This window comes from Schistocerca gregaria, chromosome 4 (genome assembly GCF_023897955.1).
Source record: "Schistocerca gregaria isolate iqSchGreg1 chromosome 4, iqSchGreg1.2, whole genome shotgun sequence".
NCBI lineage: Eukaryota > Metazoa > Arthropoda > Insecta > Orthoptera > Acrididae > Schistocerca > Schistocerca gregaria.
The window spans coordinates 147,459,956-147,478,217 of record NC_064923.1 but is presented as its reverse complement, the minus strand read 5'-3'; the positions used below and the strand labels follow the sequence as shown (position 1 = coordinate 147,478,217).

General features: G+C 38.7%; 1 protein-coding gene across 2 annotated transcripts in view; it reads right to left on the bottom strand.

Annotated features, from left to right (window-relative positions):
• LOC126365952 (PC-esterase domain-containing protein 1A-like) overlaps positions 1-14,523 on the bottom strand; it is a 237,588-nt gene extending 223,065 nt beyond the window's left edge. The window contains exons 1-2 of one of the 2 annotated variants that reach the window (XM_050008736.1): positions 14,380-14,523; positions 8,200-8,300 (exon numbers count right to left, since the gene is read on the bottom strand). In XM_050008736.1, coding sequence (XP_049864693.1) covers positions 8,200-8,275 — 76 coding nt within the window. In that variant the 5' untranslated portion in view covers positions 8,276-8,300; positions 14,380-14,523. The remainder of the gene's footprint in view (positions 1-8,199; positions 8,301-14,379) is intronic. The other variant, XM_050008735.1, reaches the window with a different exon arrangement.
• Positions 14,524-18,262: the final 3,739 nt, after the last annotated feature.

The window sequence follows — 18,262 nt, the reverse complement described above, 5'->3', positions numbered from 1 at the left end:
CTTGGATGGAGAGTCATCATCAGAGGTACAAGTAATTTCGGGTGTGTTCCAAAGAAGTGTGTTGGGATTCTTGCTGTTCATGTTGTATATTAATGACCTTGCACATGTTACTAATAGTAATATAAGACTTCTTGCCAACAATGCAGTTATCTACTAATGAAGTAATATCTGAGAGAAGCTGCACAGATATTCAGTGAGAACTGATAAGATTTCAACATGTTGCAGAGATTGGCAACTTGCTCTAAATGTTCAGAAATATAAAATTTTGCACTTCACAAAACGAAAAAACATAGTAGACTATGGCTATAATGTCAATGAGTCAATGGTGGAATTGGCCAACTCATACAAATACCTAGGTGTAGCAATTTGTAGGGATATGAAATGGAATGATCACATAGGTTCAGTCGTGGGTAAAGCAGGTGGTAGACTTCAGTTTATTGGTAGATGCTGGGGGAGTGCAATCAATCTACAAAAGAGATTGCTTACAAATCGACTGTGCGACCAGTTCTAGAACATTCCTCAAGCATGTGGGACCTATACCAGATAGGACTAATGGGGGTACTGAACATATACAGAGAAGGGCAGCATGAATAGTCACAGGTTTCTTTAATTCACGGGAGTGTCACAGAGATACTGAAGGAACTGAACTTGCATACTCTTGAAGACAGACATAAACTATCCTGAGAAAGACTGTTAACAAAACTTCAAGAATCAGCTTTAAATTTCAAACATTCATTCTTCCAGCACTCCATAAGTGAATGGAACAGGAAGAAAGCCTAATAACAGGCAAAATAGTACGAACCCTCTGCTATGCACCTCACAGTGTAGATGTAGAATAGAACTTACTCAAAACTTCTGCGAAAAGCCTTGAAGCGGATCCTACGACTTACTGAAGTGACTAAATCCAGTATTCCCTACTGTTTTATCTACTGAACCCTCCTCTTATTTTGGCTTGTCTTAAACTAGCCTACCACAGATACAACATGCAACACTTGTCTTCCAGTTCCATTAACTGTCATCTTTTACAAGTGATTTTGGTCACCAACAACAAATCTTTAGTTCTGTTTCTGTAATGTTCCAGCTTTGCACCCAGCTTTGGAACCTGAGCTACAGATGCAACACTATTCACCAGCAGAACATGACAAATACCAACATCTTCCAGTGCCTTCTTAATGAGCAAAAATGCAGATTTTATCTCTTGATCCTCCTCGGGCAATACTGTCAGTGGTTTCAACTTGACCTTCTACAGCTGCTCCAACATCTCTGAGACAGTACCCTGAGGTTTAGCCCCACTAATGGTAATTTCATACATCATTTCCTCCATACAGGGGTAAGTAGGATCTCAAATGAACCTTGGTTCCACCTTGTGAGTTTAACTAGCTTCACAACCCTTCACCCAAATTGGCTACACCAGTAACCCTGCTGACCTCTACTGTAGAAAATAGGCATAATGCTGCAACCCAGTAACCACACTCTGCTGCACTACACTTGTAACTGGAGCTTGATTTTACGAGCAATTCTTGAGAGGAGGGCTGGTGAATTATCTCAATTACAATACCTGAACAACCACTCCTTTCAACAATATAACGAGCGGCCAGAACTGACAACCCATTGTGGCCACCAAGGTACACTCTAATTGCAGATATGTAAGGCTGAAGGATATACTTGTTTCACAGCATTCTAAATCCACATCTTCTGACATAAAACAGACTTCAATCCAATAACAATGGACAACATCTACTACTGTGGCCTTAACAAATGGTTCAAATGGCTCTGAGCACTATGGGACTTAACATCTGAGGTCATTAGTCCCCTAGAACTTAGAACTACTTAAACCTAAGGACATCACACACATCCATGCCCAAGGCAGGATTCGAACCTGCGACCGTAGCGGTCGCGCGGTTCCTGACTGAAGTGCCTAGAACCACTCGGCCACACTGGCCGGCTGTGTCCTTAACAGAAATGATAAATACCGGCAGTAGCTCCTCTCAATTACCGACTGCCATGAGTACCAATGTCAACCTGCAGCCTCTTTAATCAACTCAATAGCTGATAGACTGAGCTGTGCAGCAATTAAATTAATATATAACATGCAAAACCTGCAGCAGCATCACCCATGCCCACAGCTGCCTGGTTAATCTGTGCAGCACTTAAAAACGCATGAAAATTTAGTCAACAACTACAACAACTCAAAGCTCAACAGGTACCCAGCTGATCTGAGCAGCATCTAAAACTTATAGTAAATTTAAGCAACAAAAAACTACAAAGCTGAAGAACACAATGGCTGCCCAGTTGCACTGTGCACCACTTAAAACTATGTGAAAATTTAATCACAACTGCAACAAGCCAAGTGAATTCTGTAACTGCTCAGCTGATCCTTGCCACAATTAAAACAGCATTAACATTTGAACACAAGTCCAAAGCCACTCAAGACAACCATCAAAGAAGTCCCTTCAAGGAACAGAAAACCCAGGACAGCAAAATTAAGGTGGCCTACAGCACAACCCACCAAAGCATACTCCCAACAACCTTCCACCTCCATGCCACCAGTTCCATATATCCCCTGCCTTACACCAGAGGTCACTGTCTGCTTACATTACACATGACTGATCAAACAAGTGATCATTCAGACTAAACCTCTAGTTGACCCAGCTGAAAGGTGAGATAGGCCTACAGCAAGTGACATATGGCACCAGGGTCAGCATGGTTCCAATGTGAAGCACAATAAACAGTGTTGGGGAACGGTCATCACTGACCTGCATTTCTATAGAGTAACACAAATTGCAGAAGAAGAGGAAATACGGTGTTGAAGTTCTGGCAGGTCATGGAATATCTGGCATGGGGGGGGGGGGGTGGAGGAGGATCTGCTGTATCTGAGATTAGTAGAGTAGCCTTGTCCTGATTTTAGTTCTTCTTCTTCTCCTCCTCCTTGGTCTCTGTGGGAAGAATGGCTGTGATTTTGGCATAATTGGACATCATATGAACAGGATGTGGGCATTCATATTTTTTGCTTCAGTATGTGACAGATGGCCAATAGATTTATATTTCTGTATTTTCTTTTCTTTCTTGATGATTGGGCAGAATAGTGAAAATGGAGAATGGTGTACTGTGGAACTGACACAAAAAATGGTTGTTCACAAGGACTGCCTTCATGGAGTGATTGTCCACAGCTAGCATAATTTCAGTCCACCAATCAGTGGCCTCAAAAGTGACAAAAGCACAAGAAATGGAAGCACCTGATGGGTGGTGGGACATATGGTTCCACATCACACCTGTAAACCGTGACTAAATTTTTCCAGGAGGATATTCTCTTCAAAGGCTAACATAAAAGCACCTGTGTCTACGCCTCACTGCTCAAGATATCTTGTACTTCCTAATAAATTTGGAGTTTGAGGTGTTCTTGAAAGATGATCCCTTAGGCCAAATTTAAAATTTTATGTGGGGCAATAGTCACTGGTTTATCATTCATACATTAACATGCCTCAAGAGCAGTAGATTGGACAACAGAGGACACTTTAATCAATATTGATCCATTATGCATTTTACCCAAGGATTCAATTTCTCCAAATTTACACTTAATATGATCCACAAAAAAGGCTTTGTTGCAGTAAAAGCAACTCCATCAGTTTGAGTACATACTAAGTGTTGGATACATTGCCTTGCTCCTAGACATCTGTCTTGTCTCTCTTCCCTTCAGATAGCCAGCGCAGGGAAAGCAGTACTGTCTGCAGGGAATTTTCAATTCCTGTCTGATGAGATAGCTAAGTCAGACTGGCTTAATACATTTCATGTGTGAAACATCTGCCCTGATGCTGCCTATACCAATCAAGGGTTCTCCCCAGAGGTGTAAACCTGCTGTAGCAATGCCATTAGATAGCCAATGCAAGGAGTCCTGATGCCACTGGCATCTATTCCTTGGCCTGGGTGGGGAGTTGGCAGCTCAGACACCAGCAGTGTGATCCCTGTGTTGTGAGATGGCTCAACAGAAAGGGTACATAACAGTTCCACCATGTCAGAATGGATACTGTGTTGGCTTTGAAGTGCAAATAGGAGCCTCCACTGATGAGCTTTAACACTGCATGCTGCTCCAGGTTGGATTAAAGGAAGACATCAAAGCAGTTCAGAGGCAGGCTGCTAGATTTGTTACCAGTAGATTCGAACAACATGTAAGTGTTATGAGGATGCTTCAGGAACTCAAATTGGAATCCTTGGAGAAAGGGCGGCATTCTTTTCAAGGAACACTACTGAGAAAATTCACAGAACCAGCATTTGAAAGTGACTGCAGAAGGATCCTACTGTTTCCAGCATATGCAACAGAAAAATTTGGAAAATGGAAATTAAACTTGGATGAGGGCCACACATTACTTTAGCCAAAATCTGGTAAATGAAAGAATATTCCAAGGAACGAAGGCGGAACCTAGGGAATAACCAAGTAAGCATCAAAGGCTGCTGCCATGAAAAAAAGAGCAGAGAAGGAAGTATAGTCAGAGATAAGAAAGTGCAGCACAGGAAATTAAGTAAGAGCTGCAATGGCTTAGGGCCTTATGTTCACCACATACATACTCACGAAAGAGTCCCCTGAGGTGACTAAACACAAAAAACCTGGAGGAGGCAGTAGTAGAGCAAATGATCATCTACCGAAAATCTGACTAGTCAAAATAGCTAAAATGGGGAAACAGCTAAAAGTAGATTGGTGCCAAGAAAGAAAGCTTTCTTCGGCAAAATGAGATCTAGTGATATCACACCATGATATGAAATTGAGGAAGAAGTTGCTGAAAGTGGGTACTGTGAACACTGAATTGTACTGGACTGAAACAAAGGCAGTAGGAAATCTAGAGAAGGGAATGAAATCACTTGAAACGTGGTACTACAGAGGAATATTCAGGGCACAGATCATCTAAAAAATGAAGAAATACTAGAAAAATAATCAAAGGAAAATGTACATAGAAACTCCTACTGCAATAACAAAATAATTAATGGAACACCCCTGTTGTGGCATATAGGAAGACTTGGACCTGCACTTGAAGGAGCAGTAAAAGGGAAAAACTTAGGAGCAGACAAAAACTGAAATATGCAAAAGAGATTACGGAAGATGTACATTATAAGAGATACGATGACAAGAAAAGATTTGCAAGAGGGAGAGAAATGGAAAATGGCATTAAATTAGTCTAAAGACAGATGACTTGATGAAAGGGGAGGCATAGTGATCAGAAGTCAAATATAAATTACATTTCAGATGAATTCACACTATACAATATCTAAGAAATGACTACTGTATCTTAAAACTCACTTGGTATACAGCTTAGTAACAGTTCCATTGTCACTCAAACCCTCTCCAGATTTCGTCTAACTGCACCCTACAAACTATGTTTTTCCTAAGGTATTTGGATGGCTTATTACAGAACATAAATTATATTTGTTTGTAACAATTTTATGTTGTAGTGCTGTTTTATTAATGTTTATGAACAAAAATTTTAGAAACTGTTTTCAAGGGAAAGTAATTAATGAAGTATGAGTACTTTTACATTCATATTCATATTCACATTAAAATTACTTTGTGATTGACAGACTGCAGTGGTGGGGGCACTGATGCCAGTGTGTACTCAGCCACAATTCCTAAGTTACTGCATGTATGAACAAGATGGCTCCTACCACTCAACTTCTTGAAATGTCAGTGACAAAGAAATTTTATCGATGTATAAGCATTGCTTTTTTTTCTTCCTAGTGAATACTTGCAGACTGGTATGTTACGAAAAACCCATGTTTTAGGAATTAAGAGGTTTGCAGCAATCATAAAGTTCGAAGAGAAGGAAACTAACCTATGACAGGATAGCAAATTAGGTTTTTTTATATCCTGTTAACATCAAGGGTATTAAGATAAAGAGCATAAGCTCAGACTCGGCGAGGATAAGGAAGGAAATCTGTCATGTTCTTTATCAGAGAAGCACTCACCTGTATGGTTCAAGGAATTTGCATAAAACCTAATTTGGTCTCCCCTTGTCCTCACAGCAAGTGGGTCCCTTTATCCTAGGGTCTCAGTGACCTGCCCTTGCTTTTGAAGCTTTCACAACCTGTCCCTTTCTCCTTCCCAATGCAGAACAAATAGTTCCAAAAACGAGTGCTTATATATTTTTCTGTCAGCAGTACTTAATATTATTTCTCCTGAAAGAAAGTACTTGCCAGCTGAATCTCATAATTTTAAAGCTTTCTGAGAGTAATCTTCCTTCTGACACAAAATTTAAACTGTAAAAATGCACAAGAGTTTGAATCCTATGCACAAGTGTTTGAATCCTACTTCTCTCACCTGCTTTAGCCACGAACACTAGCCTCAGAAAAATGTTTCATTTTATTACTGGTTGTTCTTTAGTTGTGTAATTTACCTCTACAATATATTATTTGTAAGATTATAAAGATACAAATTTGGTATCCTTCACATCATTAATTATTCTCCTTCACTTTCCAGTAACTCACTCACATTCTGATGTGCAATGTAATAATTATGAGGAAATCTTGAGGACTGCCTGGTTGCAATAAAGTGTTACTAAGACAGAAATCTTGATGTTTCACCCAAGCCAGAAGTTGGCCTCAACAGAGTTCATGGTCCATTTCCAAGAAAGACTACTCTGACATACCAGAAACCCAAAGTATCTAGGAGTCACACTAGACAGAACCCTCAGTTACCAACAACAGCTATTAAGAATATCTGCAGCAAAACTTGAAATAACAGTCTTCATAAACTTTGTGGCACATTATGAGGAACCTCTGCATTAACACTCTGTACTTAAGCTCTAGAATTGAGGAATACTGCACCTGACTGGATAACAGTACTCACACATAGCTTGTTGACACACAGCTCAGTCATACTATGTATATTGTAAGTGGTACAATGAGACCTACACATGCTTTTTAGCAAACCATACTGTGCCACATACCACATCCATCTCTATGGTAGGAAAGTGCACTTGTACAGGAGGAAAAAATTACAGAAAAATATTCATCTCCCTGTCCACACAGATATTTCAGCTATCACTAAAGGAAGACTTCGCTCTCATCATGCACCCCTGGAAACCGCAAGGAAGCTAGTTGCTGAACGGCTTTGATACTAATGGCTGCTGGAGAAACACTTGACAGATTAATGCTGTGATGGAGCAACTTCAGATGCCATGAACATCAGCTAAGCTACCTGGTTTTGAATAGTCACGTAAGATCTGGTTGGTTCTTAACTGAATAAGAACAAACCTTGGCAGGTGTGCCCATTCTCTGCATTGAGTGAAAGAAAATAACTTCTCGAAGATGTGACTGCAGCACTGAAAATCAGGTTGTTTATCATGTAAGTAAAAAATGCTATAAGTGCTTTCCCTGGTGATCCGAGAGAGTTCCTGGTGATGACAGAGACATCAACAGACTACGTGTGTGACCTACATATTAGTTTGTTAATAGAAATAAATTGTTATTGGATATAAATTTAATGAACCTGGAGGTATAAGACATCTTGCAACCATGGCAGCATCCAGCTGTAACTAACTAAAACAACCCACAAATTATTGAGGACTGGCTGTCAGCTGAATGGTCTACACTTATTTCTGCTTAATGCAGGTGAGTGGAGAACTGTAACAATGTCACTGTAAATTATGTTTGCTAATACACTTAAATGAGTTGTTAGGCTTAAGTTAGTTCCATGTTCTGTAGATCACACTGACGACAGATGTCATGATGTGGACATGCCAACTGAGAAAGAATATTGCATGTTAACCACTGATAGTTTTTTAGCTGACAACTTACTTCTGTTCAAACATTTCTCTATGCTACAGGAGTTGCTAAGGAGAAATGATATATATCTGACAGACAACTCTTCTCCTTTCTGAATAGAACTATCAAGTACACAGAGTTTTGAACAATGAATTCTCCAATTTCAAAAAATTGGAGGTGAGATGTGGAGATGTGTTGCTCACTACTCATAGTTAGAGACAAGAAAAGACTATGGTTCAACTAACAGTTTCTGAGAAACAGTAAATCCTGATGTGGAGTATGAAAATAATTTCTGTTCTGAGAACCTAAAATAATGAAGTAATTATAGGTAATTCAATAAAGACAACTCTTTTGAATATGCACATGATAAAATTCCTGTAGCCATACAGATCTAAGTAAACTGCAGCTCCACTGTACTGATTCCTGGAAAGAACTATTTTCAAAACTTACTGGAGTCCCCTAGCATGAGTATGTACTTTCCCTGCAACAATGACATTGCATCTTGTCTTGTGAATATGTCACACATCTTGCCAGCAGAAGACAGCGAGAACCTGTAAATGTAAAATGAAATGTAAATGTAAATTTCAATTGACACACTTCATAAATAAGAACACACACATAAAACTTTTGTGTATGGCGGCATTATGCCTGTCATATAAACGAAATTATAACATATTGCTTAAGATTGTAAAATAAAATGTTAATGGTCCATTTTCAAGTTGTAAATGACATTATAGTACAAAGCAAAGACTTTAATTTAGGACTTAGCTTAGATTTTATAGATTTTGTGAAAGCTTATAACTTCATTTGAGTAAAATTCATACCAACAACACTTGAGAAACCAAGCACTGATTCGAGTATAGTGAAGGCTGTACAGTACACAGATTCTATTATGTTTCAGAAGGAACTTGGAAATAAAGAATGGAAAGAGAAATCAGGCTTCCTTATCAGCAAAACTGTGCTCAGCAACACCAAGAAAAGTTTATATGTCCTTAAACTAGGAAAACAAAGGAAGGAACCTGTTTTAATAGAATATAGAGAGGGAAATAAATAAACTGATCTGTAAACAATTTGGAACTAAAGATTTCAAAATTACTAACAAAAATGACATGGAGGAAGGCAAGACATACAGCTAGATGACCAGATGATAGCTGAACCAAGGAAGTATTTCACTGGATATCAAAATATTTGAAACGACTGAGGAGATAATTAGATAGATAATGAGTATATGATGTTAGAAAATATGCAGAATAAACATGGAAACATACAACAGGAAACCTTACAGCTTGGAGACATCTGCAGGAGACTTTACACAGCAGTCAATGTCAAATGCTGCAGCTGAAGATGACAACATAAAGATATAAGTGAAAGCGTAGTGTGCCTGATTTAAAAATCACATATAAGGAGAACTATCGCACCATAACCCACTACTAAGTTTCTTTAATGAAATGAATGACTGACCTTTTAGTGCAAACAGGTGATCATTTAGGTTTTTTTTAAACAAAAAATTCCACTGAGATTTTCAGCTCGTGTTTTATTAACAGAGAGTCAGAAACCAATATCTTCATGAAAACACAAGCATCAATATAGAAAACATCACAATTAAGTAGCCTACACAGAGAATATTTAAAAAATTATCAATTTATTCATTCAAAATAAATTCGCTGAATGTGAATAACTAGGCTTCAGCTGTGTTAGGTATAGATATATTATCAATTGGTATGGAAATTTGTGCCGGACTGAGACTCAAAACAAGATTTCCTACTTATCGCAAGCAGCTGCCTTAACAATTACGATATCTGTGCATGCCTCCCATGCTCTCCCAAACTTCATTATATGACACTATCCCTATACCACAGGCTCCTACATTCATCATTAAATGCGCGCAGCTATACTCTGTATTCCTGCACCAGTGAGATTGTTGCACCAGTGAGATTGTGACTATGAACAATTAAGACCTATGATGTTACTGTCTTTTGCCTGCCTCAGCATGTAATATTTACTTGCATGTCTGGATTAACAGACATATTTGACAGAAAATAGCCATCTGAAATTACTTTGGGTTGGTCCAGGGGGCGAGCACAGATAGCCTACTGGTTAAGGCGACCGCTCGCAACAAGTGGGAAATCCAGTTTTGAGCCCCAATCTGGCACAAATTTTCACGTGTCACCAATAGATAGTACATCTATACATTACACAACTGAAGCCAAGTTATTCACATTCAGTGAATTTATTTTCACGTAATTTCAGATGGCTGTTTATTGTCTTACGAATGTTCGTTTATCCAGCCATACAAATTAATTTTTTAATTGAATGAGATTTTCACTCTGCAATGGAGTGTGCGCTGATATGAAACTTCCTGTCAGATTAAAACTGTGTGCTGGACCGAGATTCGAACTCGGGACCTTTGTCTTTCGCTGGCAAGTGCTCCACCATCTGAGCTACCGAAGCGCGACTAACGCCCGGTACTCACAGCTTTACTTCTGCCAGTACCTCGTCTCCTACCTTCCAAACTTTACAGAAGCTCTCCTGCGACCCTGCAGAACTAGCACTCCTGAAAGAAAGGATAGGGCACTTGCCCGCGAAAGGCAAAGGTCCCGAGTTCGAGTCTCGCTCCGGCACACAGTTTTAATCTGCCAGGAAGTTTAGTTATTTAATTGTTAACGTTTTGCATTTTTACAGTATTTCTAAAGTCAGCCTTTCAGTCTCGCTTACTGTAGGTCACATTTTCTGTATACTAACATGGTATTCACATCATTATTATGTTGACGTAGCCTGTCTTTTTCTTTAACTTACATTTTATCCCACTCACAAGCACTGCCTGTCATGTACTAAAGGATTTGGAGACCGCCTTCTTCATTTCAATTGTTAACATAAGTCCTACAGTCAATGTTGTTTAGTGGCCAAGTACAGACACTTTTCATTCCAGAGATTTATTTATTATGCACTTGTGCTATAAGATCAAGTAGCTGAAGTCTTGTTATGATTTTGACATGGCAGACTGGAACAACAATGCAAAATCCTCTCACAATTCATGGTAGCAGGAGTTTAATTTACATATGGGTGATTGAAATGAGTGTTTTAAATTAACTTCCCACATTTGACTTCCATGTAAGTGTTATGTTCCCAAGTATGAAAATGACTGGCTTCTAATCATGTGTAAAAATAGATGAAACAAATATGTATAGACTTAGGTTGTCCAAGCTTCAAAAGAAAGCTATTCCATTCATTACAAAAATATCTCCCAGAATATCTCACAAACTTGATAATAACCTGAGGAACAGGAACTATTACCACACAGACAGTAGATGCCCAAAATTAGCAGAACCTTTAAGCAGTATCGTCTACGAGCAGCTCCTATGCAACATAAAGAATTCAAAAATAAATTAAAGCAGTAGACTTCCCTGATTTTGGCTTTCCCATATAGTCCAAGTGTATCATTAATTCCAAAACATAACAGCAGAGTACAGCTGCATAGGTCTTTGCATCAGGATGTTTCCTGCTACTGTTTTGTTTGCCCCTCCATCTTTTTACAGATATACCAAGGCCTGACCCTGAAGAAGGAAGAAAGTTTGTGGGGCTAACACAGCATCAAGTGGTGCATGCAGTTTTCGCCAGTTCGTTGCTGCAGTGAAAGTACAGCTCAAATATAAGATGCAGTTGTATGGGTAGCTTACATACGACGGTGTGCTGAAAAGTGATACCTTCCCAATGGTGGTAACAAAATTAATTAAGCCTAATACACTACCTAAGGATAATCAGTCATTATCACTGGAGTAATTGGAGGCAAAATTTTAAGTACAGTAAAAGAGCAACATTTGTATAACAATTATCAATTCTTTTCTGAAAAGAGAACAATGCCTATCTCAGTTGCAACTCAATGCTCTGACAATAAGGGCAAATCTTGCTATTTATCTACACCATATTTTAGTACTGATTTTGTAAGTGTGTTATAACTGTACAGCACCTACATTGAAATTTAGTTCTGAATTCTAATATGTTTTATAGTATCCATTTTACTATCACTGTTGAAACTGCAATACTGTATTCATTTTGCCGTGTTTCTCATGATATCACCCAGTGGCCGTTGCCCTCATAACACAGATGTTTGTGAAAATTTGGCATAAGGAAGTATATAATGAAAGAATATTAAAATAATTTTTCCAAAATATTTTGGAAAAAAAAAACCTACAGTTACGAGATCAATGTGAAATATGGGCAACTTTTACTAACTGGCATTGAGAGATGAGGTGGCCTGTTTGTAACTGCTATAACTTTTTTATTTATAAATTAATTTTATTAAATTTGCTGTCACTGGAAAGACAAAAGAATCAACCACAATAGCAAATTATAAGAATTCTGGAATTATGCTTGCAAATCTGTAATGAAAGCTGCTTCTAAAGGTTTATTTTCCAAAATTTCAGGAATTTGTTCCACCAAAATTACAAGTTCCACCATCAAATTTTTGTTTTACAAAAAGCCTACTATTATAATACTTTTCAACATGAAAAAATCAGAAGGATGTTTTTCCTTTTTCAAATGCCTTAACAACACTACATGAAACAACAGTGAAAAATTCAGTCATTAACACTTTCGTATTTCCCCTCACATAATCTTTGTAAGACACCTTTGTCTCAGAAAAGTCTTAAATCATCCAGTCCTTTCCGGTAACATACAAATTCAGGTTAGAAACCATCATGGAAAATAAACATTTTATAGGCTTTGTATTGGAGGTGTGCCAGAAGAAAAATAATGGAAGCAAAGAGATAGATTTAATAGATGTGGCAAGTCTGAATCAAGTTGATATTGAATTACTGAAGCTAATATTGTGGGAACATTGACAGTATTTGTTCATCTCATTACAGGCTCTATTTGGGAACGTCTGAAGACAGACAAAGTATTAGCTGTGACCCTTTTAAGAATCATGGTAAAAAGGCTATTAAGCAATATTTCATAGTTATATCTTTAACCATAGCTAAAAATATGAAAGTACTGGACTTATACTAGTGTTAAGTTTTATATACCACATGTCATAAGTCAATTCTCTGTCTACACAAGACTGCCGTCGATCCAAGTCTTGATGCTTGGCATTAAAATTCCAGCAAACTGCATCAGAAGTGCCGCTATGTTCCAGTGGAAAATGTGTCAGAAGAACATGGCAGTGCTGAATGCACAAACTGTAAGAGTTTAATGCAAAAACTTCAAGAGAAATTTAGGAGATTCAAGAGAAATTTAACACAAGTCGTGTTAAATAAAAACTGAACATTCCGATATTAGTATGAACGTCATGGTGTACAGAAAAAATCGAACATTTTTTAACACTACTGAATACATGGTAAAGCAATCAATGGTATTATAAAAAGAAAATAGTATTTTGTCAAAAGGAAGCTATTAAGTGGGAAATACGATAGGTAAGAACACCTTTCAAAGTATTATATCCTACCAATTTTACGAAGTTCTGTGAACTTCACCTACAAGAATAAGTTGTAAATTGAATACTTTTTACAGCAAATGGTTTGCAATCTAGGAAATTAAGAGTGAATACTGCACTTTTTCTCAATGTAATGATGGAAATGACCTGCAAATTTTTAATGGAAGTGGAATCCTTACAGGATGAGAAAATATTTTGCAAAACATAAAACTGCAAATGTGTTAACGTTGTCTTACAATAGCGCAACATTAGGTCACTTAGGGGAAAAGGCAAAAACGATGAACGTAATAAACTTTAATCATGACAGACCAGGAAATGTGGATCAAAGTTGGCCCAGTTTACGGTGCATGCGAAACTATTAACCGTGAAATCTTGACATTTTGTTGAAGAATTATCAAAAATTGGAAAAAAATTGAGAAATGACCTTCATTACAGATTTGTAAATATTTGTATATATATTTCACGCATTTTAATAATTTTGTATCACGCTTGTTCCTTGTATCGGTCCAGTGACACTAATGAATAAAAAGTTATAATCTTTTAAAACACCTTTCCTACCGACGCCAATTTGTGAAAACGAACCGAATTTCAAAATTACGCCCTAACCACAGCTTCGTCCAGGAATAAATATTTTAACCCTCTTTCATTGCGTACTTTGTTACAGTAATTATTCACGAACTCCTGTGACACGAGGGCAACAACACTTCTTTATTTTTTGTGATTTTAAATCAAATCAATCTTTTCATGCGGCAACATTATTGCAATCTTCACTACGTCTAATTAACGCCACGGTTCAGGGTGAACAGACATACGTCGGTAGTGTAGGCAACGTCGGTGAAGTATACTACCAACAAGCGATGATAATTCATAGAAATTACTTCCAGTTTAGTTTCTATACGTATATTACGAGAAAACCAGCTACTCTGAAAACAGCTAATGCTTCAACTTCACCACTAACACGGACCGCTAAAGAAATCTGTTTAATATGAACTTATTGTTAACTGCCCGTGTCGCAATACTCAGGTAACTTCATACACATTAGCGATGACTAGTCCGAGTCAGAAATTTTCACATGTCATGTGTCCCCTCCCGGTACATAGTTCACCAAGTAATAACAATTATTGGCTGATGACATTTCACGTTCACAATTCTGTAATTTTCTATGGTTGAACTAAATTTATTTAGCATGTAATAGATACCTGAATGTTATGGTCGATTAATTAGTTGTTACACAGGTGAGAATTATGACATTCTCAGCTTCTGCACTCGCTGCCACCTGAGATGTGACAACTAAACAACATGGAGCTGTAATATAATTCATTGTTTTTTTTTTTTGTTTTTTTTTGAACTCTCTCTCTCTTTCTCTCTCTCTGACTGTACACCTTCTGTCTTGTGCAGCCAGCAACATCGGGAAATGCAGATACGTGATCGATAATCACTTAGTGGTGAGGCGAAACATATAAAGTCCTTTTGGGAAGGAGAAAAATAGTTATATTTACTCTTACAACACATTATATATTCGGAACCCCTGAAATTGCTGCAACAGTGTCTCACACAACGGAGGTCTAAGAGAAGTCATAAATCAGATGTCGGTAACATGAACTATTGTTTGTAAATTCATAATCCATAACTCAGGTAAGCAACACCACTAAGCAGAAGTAGTAAGACAACAATCCAAACAATATCGGCAATTATGGGAGAGTATTCAGCTTCCGATTCAAATTTGTACTGATATCTGTAGATAACATGATACTCAAACGGTTTCTGGCGAGTACATTTTCTTGCACATTTGTCAGGCACTAATGTGTAACGAACCCACAAATTTCGTCTCCGTAAAAGGGTTTACGCCCAACAATGTTCCGTTCGTGTTCAGACAGTAGTTGTTCCATTTTTCGGGCAACAAGTCTTCACTGCAGCCGAGCGATAAGATATCGGTACGCAGAACCTAAATGAAATTATTGCTCCTTGCTCATGACTACTACCTGCTACTCACTACCGAAAGCCATCTTCATATGTTACTACTCACTTGTTATTCCCTGGGTTCGAAAAAAGAGCACATCTTGGGCTGTGTCGTCCAACAGTCATTGACAATGAACTTAATTAGTCAATAATTTCCAAAATTTAAATGTAAGGCATTTTCTTTTGCCATGGAATATACGATACAGTACATGGCATTGATATGAAAAATATGGCGTACAAGGGTATTACCCGTTAAGATGGCAGATCTCAGCGAGGAGCGGAGTGATGCCTGCTCCATAGGTAGAGGGGGGGGGGGGGGGGAGGGGTCAACTAGTCATCACGCTTTGCCACAACTGCGCTCCATGTTTCCGCGAAAGCAGGTCACGCACTGAAGCAAAAAATAAAATAAAATAAACGCTTAAATGCTATTCGTAAACGCAACTGAAATTGTCGTACGTGTTCTAACTGCAGCAATTACGTCCGTTTATCGCAAGGAAAGGAAACAATACTAAATACAGTAGAGTACAACAAAGTAACACAGTAGACAACGGCGCAAACCAAACAGTACTGTCAGCAAGCTAAAACGTTGGAGCGGCCAAAATCTAAGGACTGTCGGCCAGCTCCCTCCAACTTGTATCGACGAGGTCTAAGAAGTAGTCTGCCAAATTGAAGTTAACACACATCTACACGAGTTGTTGGACTTGTGAGTACGGTAGTGAATGAGAGATGCAGGTAAAGTTCCACCGGGTGTTGTTGAAGCGTGCCCGTATATAAAGTGATGACTCTCAACCAAATTGTCGATGAATGTAGCTCTGAGGCGCACATCGGAACAAGCCTATTTATTCTAGTTTTGATTCTTGTTCATTGTAGACGTGTGTGCACTTATAGCCAAAGGCACGCCTGTTACTTGTCAATGTCACTTCATTAAAAGACAATAATATCGTTATCGTTGTAGTTGGCTCACGCTGGTGTTTCATATGCGAGCTTCTTGCCGCTCCGCAGGCTGTAATTATACTTTGCTTTGGGTATCTAGCTACTTTTTTGTCATGTGTTTGTCTTTATTTGTGCTTTTTTGTAATTCATAGATTCTGTTTTTAAATAATACAGTGCTGAAATGCCATAAATAGTTCATTTCTTTTTGTGCATTAATGTCAACTAACTATAGGGCGCACTTTTAAATCAGTTCCCAAACAAAGTAAGCTTCCTGTTGCAGGCAGGGCTAATGAGTCGATTCTCTAAACCAGGGTTTCCCAACCTGTGTTCCGCGGAACACTGGCGTTCGGCTGGAAGCGAATAAGTGCTCCACGAAAGACTATTACTAACATGGCGGTTTCTTTCGAAGTTTTATCACAATTAAATAAAAAATAATTTCTTACGGCTGTTGTGTGATTAGTTATGATTTGAAATTGAACTAATCACAGAATAAAACAAGTGTTTTCCAATTTTAAAGTTTTATTAACTTTTTTAAACTTGAAAATAAACGTAAGTGTTCTATCAAAGTGCGACACTTCTCAAAGTGTTGGGAAGCCCTGCTCTGTGGGTATTGCTGCCATCCAGCGTGCGAAATCCAGGGGAGGACTGGCAGGATTTCTCCTAAACCGATGATTTTATCTCAAGAATTCCCCCTCCCCCCCCCCCCCCCCCCCCACACACACAAACACACTAAAATGTTCCAGGGAAGTCTTTAGTTATAAAGAGATAAACATATTTTCATTTGAAAACTAATGTTTTCGTTATTCAACAAATAAAAATGCATTGGACGTGAGGAATGTCATTATAATTTTTAAAATATTAGCGACAATCGATTGATATCCCATTCGCTCTGGCAATGTTAGTCAGAACGACGGTCGAGTTTATTTTTTCGGCAACTTCGCACTAGAAATTGTAAATGATTGTTATCAATCTATGTACTTAAACAGAGGAGCGAACACTGAAAATGGACGCAGTGAACCGAGCAAAATGTTGATCAATTTCGCACTTTTAAAAAATGATAATGTTAATACTAATACTAATACAACATCATCAGTTACGGTGAAGTGACAAGGCGTGGCAAAACGTAAGTAAAACACCTAGAAGTGATTAAGCACTCTCGAAGGCGGAGTATTTATCTTATGATGAAGACAGAGATAAATTTTCAAGCCACGAAGAAGTTGACCCCACATAATGAAAGAGTGACAGTATGATAGGAAATAACTTTTCAACATTCTGGCAAAGAAGCCGAACATGGTTAATGTTTATTGTTTCTAATGGAGAAGACTGACTAGTGATGTTGTACAGTGCTTGCGTCAAACATTCTCAGCAAGCGTGTAAAACAATTACAACTTCATCCAGTGATTCATTTTACGCTCCTGGCGATTAAAATTGCTACACCACGAAGATGACGTGCTACAGACGCGAAATTTAACCGACAGGAAGAAGATGCTGTGATATGCAAATGATTAGCTTTTCAGAGCATTCACACAAGGTTGGCGCTGGTGGCGACACCTACAACGTGCTGACATGAGGGAAGTTTCCAACCGATTTCTCATACACAAACAGCAGTTGACCGTCGTTGCCTGGTGAAACGTTGTTGTGATGCCTCGTGTAAGGAGGAGAAATGCGTACCATCACATTTCCGACTCTGATAAAGGTCGGATTGTAGCCTATCGCGATTGCGGTTTATCGTATCGCGACACTGCTGCTCGCGTTGGTCGAGATCCAATGACTATTAGCAGAATAACAAATCGGTGGGTACAGGAGGGTAATACGGAACGTCGTGCTGGATCCCATCGGCCTCGTATCACTAGCAGTCGAGATGACATGCATCTTATCCGCACAGCTGTAACGGATCGTGCAGCGACGTCTCTATCCCTGTGTCAATAGATGGGGACGTTTGCAAGACAACAACCATCTGCACGAAGAGTTCGACGACGTTTGCACCAGCATGGACTATCAGCTCGGAGACCGTGGCTGCGGTTACCCTTGACGCTGCATCACAGACAGGAGCGCCTGCGATGGTGTACTCAACGACGAACCTGGGTGCACGAATGGCAAAACGTCATTTTTTCGGACTTCGCATTCATGTTTGGCGACATCGCGGTGAACGCACATCGGAAGCGTGTATTCGTCATGGGCATACTGGCG